The 7,662-nt window shown below is 52.4% G+C and overlaps 1 protein-coding gene across 1 annotated transcript; it reads right to left on the bottom strand.

Annotated features, from left to right (window-relative positions):
* Positions 1-1,022: 1,022 nt before the first annotated feature.
* EOMES (eomesodermin) lies at positions 1,023-7,221 on the bottom strand. The gene is made up of 6 exons (XM_045863733.2): positions 6,307-7,221; positions 5,155-5,309; positions 4,386-4,507; positions 3,787-3,945; positions 3,636-3,697; positions 1,023-2,870 (listed from the first exon to the last, which is right to left on the bottom strand). The coding sequence occupies exons 1-6, from the start codon at positions 7,191-7,193 to the stop codon at positions 2,132-2,134; spliced, it is 2,124 nt and encodes a 707-aa protein (XP_045719689.1). The 5' UTR covers positions 7,194-7,221; the 3' UTR covers positions 1,023-2,131.
* Positions 7,222-7,662: the final 441 nt, after the last annotated feature.

A 7,662-nucleotide genomic window follows, 5' to 3' on the forward strand; every position in this document is an offset into this window, starting at 1 on the left:
GGCCAGACCTTTACCCCGGGAGGGTCAGGAAGGGGCTGGAAAGGTTTGCAAGCTGGGCCAGAAGCCGTCTGCAGATAAGCCTGGCGGGCGGGACGTCTGGCAGAGGGGGACAAAGAGCCCTCCGCCCCACTCCTGGGTTTAACTTTTCGGCGGGCTTAGGGCTCAGCCAGGGGATGGGGTGGCCTTCGGCCTCCTGGGGAAGGAGAGCCAAATAAACGGAGCTAGACTCAGGGCGAACGGCTCCCGGCCGCTGTTTGCAGAGTGGAGCTGCACGGGACGACTGGAATCCTCATTTCTAAGTGTCGCGCCCGCCCCTCGCCCGCGCCGCCGCCGCCGCAGCGTCCCCAGCATCCGTGGCCGAGTTTGGCCGCCCGCGACGCGCCCCGGCCAGCAGCTACCGAGGCGAGCAGCCCGCGGCGGCGGGTGCGCTTGGGGGCTCCATGTAGAAAAAAAGCCGCAGGTTGGAGCAGAAGCTGAGTTGTGGGCGGCCCGCTTCCCGCCGCGCTGCAGGGACCAGTAACTCGTGGGCGCTCAAAGGGCCGCGGGGGTTCCCGGGGAGCCCACGTGGGTCCAGGGACGGGTGGCCCCAAGAAAGCCTAGGAAAAAGCCCAGAGAACGAAGTGGTCACGGGCCGAGACAGGGCCCGGAATCCAAGAGCTGGTGGCCGAGGTTTTCCAGGCCGGGTTAAGCCTAACATAGGCAATCCTGCATCTCTGCAACCTCCCCTCTCCCCCACCCCCACCCCCACCGGCCCAATACCCATTGTCCAGACTTCCCAGTGGGGTGAGGAAATAAACCCATTCATCTTCAAGAAAAAAAGAAGATAAACAAAAGCAACCCCACCCCCTCATGACTACAGTGTCCACTTACAGATTCTAGAACCTGGGGGTGGGGGTGGGGGGGGGGACACTGTTCATGCTGGAGAAGAGTGGAGAGGGAAGAAAAATAAGATCTTTAAAACAAAGATTACAACTCCAAGTACAGAAGACAGAGCTATGCCTGTTCCCTTAATGAACCACATTTATTAAAAATGACTAAGACTGTACATAAAAATCCAAGATCTCTAAAAAGCCTATAGGAGCTGTGGCATCAGGTTTTAGTTTCTTCACATTACCGAGCTGGGTAGTGGGGATGGCAAAGAAAGAGGGTGAAATAGGGGAGTTTTCCTTACACATGTTTCGAGTTAGTACATTGTAGCTGAATACATTCTTAACTATCTAAGAAGTAAACAGAATATTCCCCAATATCCGGGATGATGAGAGAACTTATCCCCCCCAAGCCCTGCTGTCAGGTGATCTGTGAATTCTTGACAAAGCCAAAGCACCAATTTTCATCATCTCAGACACGTAAGGAGACTATTTGTACAATATATCCCACGGTGTTCTACAGTGTATCTAAGCACACACAAAACTGTACACTTTAAAATTCTCTCTCTTATTTTCTTTTTTGGCCACTCCCTTCCCCACCCCCTTCTCCTGAGTCCTACTAGCCACCCCAGCCCGCAGCAGAGGCCTAGCCTGTGACACAGTCCTGAACTAGGGCCAAACATGGCTTGCTTCGAAAGCCTAGGAGGAATCAAAGTCAGGTAAAGCCAGCACCTTCACGTAAGGTTTTTCTCACCTCCCAGGCCTAGCTATCTTTTGTCCCTAGCAGAAAGTAACAGCAAAAAGTCCCCTGTTGAAGCTTAAGGCCCAGCCCTTCTCTTCCAGAAGCAAAACACCTTGCCACTCCGGGATTCTCTCTGCTTACAGATTTACACATAGGAATGAGAACCAGATCTTTCAACTCATTGGCTAGCGCTCAGCACTCCGAATCTTCACAGCCCGATTCTCTGAATGTTTAGTGCCTTCAATAAATAAATCCAGAACCTTGAATAACCTTCGAATTTTTAAAATGCTTTAAAGTCCTTCATTAATTTTATTTAAAAAACAAAAAAATGCGAGGCTTGTTTCAGTTACCTGCAGCAATTAAAAAGCTTTGGCACCTTCTTTTAGAGGATTGCACAAAACGGGATGCATCAAGGTGGAATGCAAACGTCTTTTTGGCAAACCTAGGCAAAGAAGACAACAAAAAACACCACCAAGTCCATCTGCAAAAAGTTAGCTCATTTTGACGTAGTTAAAATAACTCTTTAGGGAGTTGGGTAAAAAGCATAATACCCCCCCATGCCTTTTGAGGTGTCTTTACTGTACTCTTCAGCGTTAATGTCCTCACACTTTATGGAGGGAGAATTTTCATTACTAGAGGTGCTGGGAGACAGCCGCCGTCGCTTACAAGCACTGGTGTATACCCCCGAATCGTTGGAATCCAAAGACTTGATAGAAGGGGGGGTCTCTATCCAAGAAGAGCTGATTTCTTCTTTGACTTTCTCCTTGGAGAGCTGATCCTCAGAGAACACAGTGGGGCTTGTTCTGGAGGTCCATGGGAGTCCAGCAGCCATCTTCCTCTGGTAAGAGCCTCGACCTCCCCACCCTGCCATGGCAGGGAAGGTTGGGTCAGGGTAATAGCCCAGGGCGTGGGACGTCTGGAGGGGCAAGGATTTAATACCATATGGGAGCAAGGTGCTGGAAGTATATTCAGACTCATAGGAACCGATGTCTAGTTTGTTGGTCCCAGGTTGCTGGACAGGCGTGACAAGCCACCGCTGGGGAGGGTTGACCACCTCTTCGTTCTGTTGGGGTGAAAGGAGCCCATTGGTCTGTGGCACGGTTCTCTCGCCATTATAATATCGGGCTTGAGGTAAAGTGTTGACAAAGGGCTCCGGGAAGAAGGACTGAACGCCGTACCGACCTCCAGGGACAATCTGATGGGATCTAGGAGAATCCGTGGGAGATGGAGTTAACCTGTCATTTTCTGAAGCGGTGTACATGCTACAATATAAAGAGAAACACTTAAAAAAAAAAACCCTAATGTTGTTACCAAATAACCACCTCCCAGAAATCAAAAAGGCTCACATAGTGGGCTGTACTGGGAGCACTGGTCTGCTGGAGTGGAGGGATGGAGGTAGGAGATGCATTGGCCCATTTCAGCCCGACGCTTGGCTCATACGGAAAAAGTTTCCTCCCAAGCACTAAGTATTTAAACTATAGAAAAATCCACCTTTGCAAGTCCTAGAACTTGAAGAACAGTGCCACTCTCCTTTGTCAATGTCAGGGAAGGAATGCTGACTGTGGTATTAGAAATCCCACATGTAAATGACCTTGTGGGGCTTTACTGTTTAATGTTGTGAAAATTACATCCTCTTAGTTTTAGGTTTTTCTTATGTAAAAAAATAATAATAATGATAATAAAAGAGGGGGAGTAATAATACCTATTCCTCAGAGGATAAAAAAGTTGGATCAAATGAAAAGGAAGGTATATAAATGCAGATTACGAAAATTTCAAATCTCCACTCAAATGTTAAAAAAAATAGCTCCTCATTTTTCAGCCCTTAACATTGCTTTAAAAATTAACAAATCCTTCCGTGAAAATTCTAAAGCAAGATTAGCCAAAGGGGGAAAAAATGCAAAAATAAAAATAGCTGAAAATCCCAAACAAACGTGAAGACTCATCCTAGAATGTTCTCTGGGAAGTGTCTGGTTATGTATGTCCTGTTCAAAGATGACCATGCAAATATGAAGAAAAGCTGTACTTACGAATCATAGTTGTCTCTGAAGCCTTTTGCAAAGGGGTTATGATCAATCTTTAGTTGAGTTATCTAGAGAGGGGAGAAAAACAGTCAGTTGTTGAGTGCTTTATCACGCTGGACCTAGCTGTAGAGATTCTTGGGCCATTTGGGACACTCACATCGGTGTTTTGGTAGGCAGTCACTGCAATGAACTGCGTTTCAGAGAAGGTAAAGGTCTGAGTCTTTGAGGGCTCGTTCAGGTCCTCCACGCCATCCTCTGTCACCTCAACAATGTGCAGTCGGGGTTGGTACTTGTGTAAAGACTGCAACACTATCATCTGGAAATGGTACAGAAAAAGAGCTGCCAAATCCATAAAGTCTCTTAGAGGTAAATCTTGACAAACTACATGTTTTGGAATGGGACTCCTGCTTGTCGCCCACTGACAGTTACCTTTTTCTATAGCCATTTTTAAGATCTTCTCATTGCTGCTTTTGCAACTTAAAACCTAGCTGGCTGGCTATGCGTGTTTGACAAACACTCTTTCCTCTTAGTTACTAAGTCCCCCAAAGACTTTAGTATTTCTTCTCCTAATAGTCAACTCACTGTTGACTGAAGTCTAGTGAAAATGAAAGGTCAAAAGAAAAAAAAAAAAAAGGTTAGAACTAGGTGAGCAAACAGGTAAACAACTGCAGATATTACAAATACAGCGAAGAGTATGGTAACTTGTTAGGAAAAGAAATCTATGGCCAGAAGACACCCCGTCCTCTGTCACTCTACCTGGGTGTTGTTGTTATTTGCGCCTTTGTTATTGGTGAGTTTTAATTTCCCAAAGGAAATCTCCTGTCTCATCCAGTGGGAACCAGTATTAGGAGACTCTGGGTGAACATACATTTTGTTGCCTAAGAGAAAATGAAACAAAACACAAAACCCAAGCAGATAGGGCTGATTACACATGGACATAGGGGAGGGATGTCTGTTACATATAGATTCAAGAGTTAGTTTTCAGGCACAAGTCTCCCCAGAGCTCGCTCTCCACCGGGATTCCACTGACAGCCCTCCCAGGGCCCCTGTGCTTCCGGCCCTCCTTGAACAAGGCAGTCATCTTAATGCTACCTCAAAATACATAAAAGGAGCCACCAGGAGATGTCTCTTGAAGGTCAATTTGGGGCCTCCTAAAGCTGGTAGGGCAACATCTGATGGAAAGTGGTTGGGTTTTCATGGGTGGACTCAACCTTGGGGAAGGCTTTCTCAAGGGAAGGCTGGAGTGTTGGGAGCCCTTTCCACCCAGGAGAATTTAGTAGGAATTGGTGGGGGAGGGTGGGGAAGAGTAGGGTCATGGTTACAGTACCAAAGTTTATATTCCTAGGCAAGAAATCTGACTTGGCAATTCTCTCCCTCTCTCCCCCATTCCAACAATCAACACCAAGAAACTCATACTGACACCTCTAGGCCCCAGATGAGGGGCAAGTGCTCGATTTAAATGTGAGTTTTCCGAGTCAGGAGTTCACTGCCCGCCCCTCCCTGCCTGGGCCTCCTCTCTCCTCACCCTGCATGTTATTGTCCGCTTTGCCGCAGGTCACCCACTTGCCCCCCTGGAATCGCCAGTGGTTGGGGTCCGCCAGCACCACCTCTACAAACACGTTGTAGTGGGCCGTGGGATTGAGTCCGTTTATGTTGAAGCTCAAGAAAGGAAACATGCGCCTGAATGAGGGAACAGAAGCAGGATAAGCGGTTTAAATCCGGATGCCTGAGAGCAGGCCCGCACCAGACCAGGTTTGCCGGCACCTGGGGTAGATCAGAGTAGGAACTGAAAAGCCTACAGAAAGAACAGAATACTGGTCCACAAAGTGGCCCCTCACTCTGCAAAATACTTGAGTTGTCAACTCTGGGAACATCTCTTTTCTGAAACAATTTGCCCCAAAGTAAGCATTTCCCCAATTGAGGTGCTACTGCACCCTCTCCCCACTCAAGTTCTTAATTTTTCTTCCAGGATGTGAAAAATCATTCGTTTTTCTACGATTAAGTACCAGAGAACAAGGTTCAGTTGTTCGTGTTAAAATTTTTAAATGGTACTCGTCAGGCTCAAAGTTCCCCTTCAGCGCCCCTCTCCCAGCACCCACCCCTCACATTTCCCATTCGTACCCACTGTTAGCAGTTGGATGGGTATCAGAACTTTCTCACGTCCCGAACCCCACCAGGTCTGGCTCCAGGGCCTGCCTAATCAACTACCCGCACCAGCCAACCCTCCGATGCCCATCTCCCCGAGGCGCCCCGTGGAGACTCTGGCGCCTAAAACTGCGGGAGCCCATCTACTGCGCTCAGGAAGCCAACCTTTGCGCCTTTCCCCACCCGCAGCTCCTCGCGGGTATGCAGGGACCAGCTCGGTATGCCGAGCGGGCGGATCTAGTAAATCCAGCTTTGTGGACAATTCCCAATTTCCATTTCCGCCTCCTTCTCGCCAGTCCAGGTGAGGGTGACGGGGAGGGGGGCGGGGGGGGGGGGGCAGCTGTAACATTAGCACCGTGCACAAACCGGTGCGCGGACCGGGAGGGACACCGGATTGGAGATGCTCGCGGAAAAACACTCTCCCAACAAATCGCGGAGCGAATGGGCACAGCTCCCTCACCCCCGGCCTTCCCCAGGACCACACAGTCACTCAATTGTCATTCACCTCGGAGCCCCTCCGCGCTGCTCTCACCTGCCCTGTTTCGTAATGATCATCTCGGTTTGGTGGCGGTGGAATTTGAGCCACAGAGGCCGGTTGCACAGGTAGACGTGGGCACGAAAGCCGGAACCAGGAACCCCCAACGCCCCCAATCCTCCGCAGGACCCCGCAGCTGCCGCCCCAGGGTACGGCCCATAGAGCGGAGCCCCCTGGCTGTACTGATAGGCCCCCGGGCCGCCTGCCCCGCCGCCGCCGCCCGCGCCCGCTCCGCTACTCGCGCCGGCTCCCGGGCCGAACTGTGCCCTCCCAGGTGGGCACACAGCCGCGGGGAAGCCGCCGGGGGGCAGCATGGAGCCGTAGGGGTAGCGCGCCCCGTTGGGAGCAGGGTACACGGATCCGTGGGGCGCTCCTGCCGCCGCCTGGTAGGGGAAGAGCGAGCAGGGCGCGGCCAGCTCGGAGCCCTGAGGCCCGGGGGACTGGAGGTAGTAGCGCTCCGAGCTCAGGCTGTCCATGGAGTAGCGCGCGGTGGCGGCGGCGGCGGCGGCTGCGGCGGCGGCGGCGGCGGCAGCGGCTGAGGGCAGCTCCTCCTCCCCGCAGGGGGAGCCCTTGCGGCCGTCCGGGGGCCCGGGCTTGGCCGCTGCCGCGGCGCTGGCGAAGGCGTCCCCGGCGTCGGCGTCACTGAGCATGGCCGCGGGGGCCCCCGCGCTGGCGGCCGTGGGTTCCCCGCTCCCACTCTCGCACGAGAGGCTGCCAGGGAACTTCTTGGGCGCTTTGTCTAAGTCCAGCCTCTGAGGCGAGGGGGCCGCGCCAGGGAGGTGGCCTGCGCTCCCGCTGCCTCCGCCTCGCGCACTCTCCAGCGGGTAGAAGTGCGTGCCGGGCAGGTTCACCGAGCTCACCAAGAGCTGCTCCCCTAACTGCATGCTTTGCAAAGCGCAGACGGCAGCTGGCTGCTTCCTCTCCTTCCGCGGCCTTAATATAAAGGCAGGATGGGGGAGCCAGCGCCCTCTTCCGAGGGGAAGGTAACTTCCCCTACCTCCGGTGCTGGGGCTACCCACCTGGCCGCACGCGGGCCGCTAAGGCGCGCACCCGCGCGCCGGGAACCCAGCGTCCTTTCCGCGAGGAAAGCTCACTGAGTTTGAAGGCAGGAGGTGGAAATTGACCGAAAAGCACTCTCCTTTTCCCTTCCCGTCCTTCTTGCCACTCTGCACCCCCGTCCTCCTCCACACTCACACCCAGGAAGAAGAGGATTTAGATCTCTGTCCCCATCCACCCACCAGCGCTAGCCTTTCTGCCCTTCTCGACTGCCCGAGTGTGGGTCAAGTTGACCACTTGGAAACTTGCAGGCTGTCATTGGCTGCTTTATATATGTGCGGCCAGGGAGGGGCTTCG

This window comes from Mirounga angustirostris, unplaced genomic scaffold (genome assembly GCF_029215605.1).
Source record: "Mirounga angustirostris isolate CCGP_5_RB_7025 unplaced genomic scaffold, mMirAng1.0.hap1 SCAF_1, whole genome shotgun sequence".
NCBI classification, from domain to species: domain Eukaryota; kingdom Metazoa; phylum Chordata; class Mammalia; order Carnivora; family Phocidae; genus Mirounga; species Mirounga angustirostris.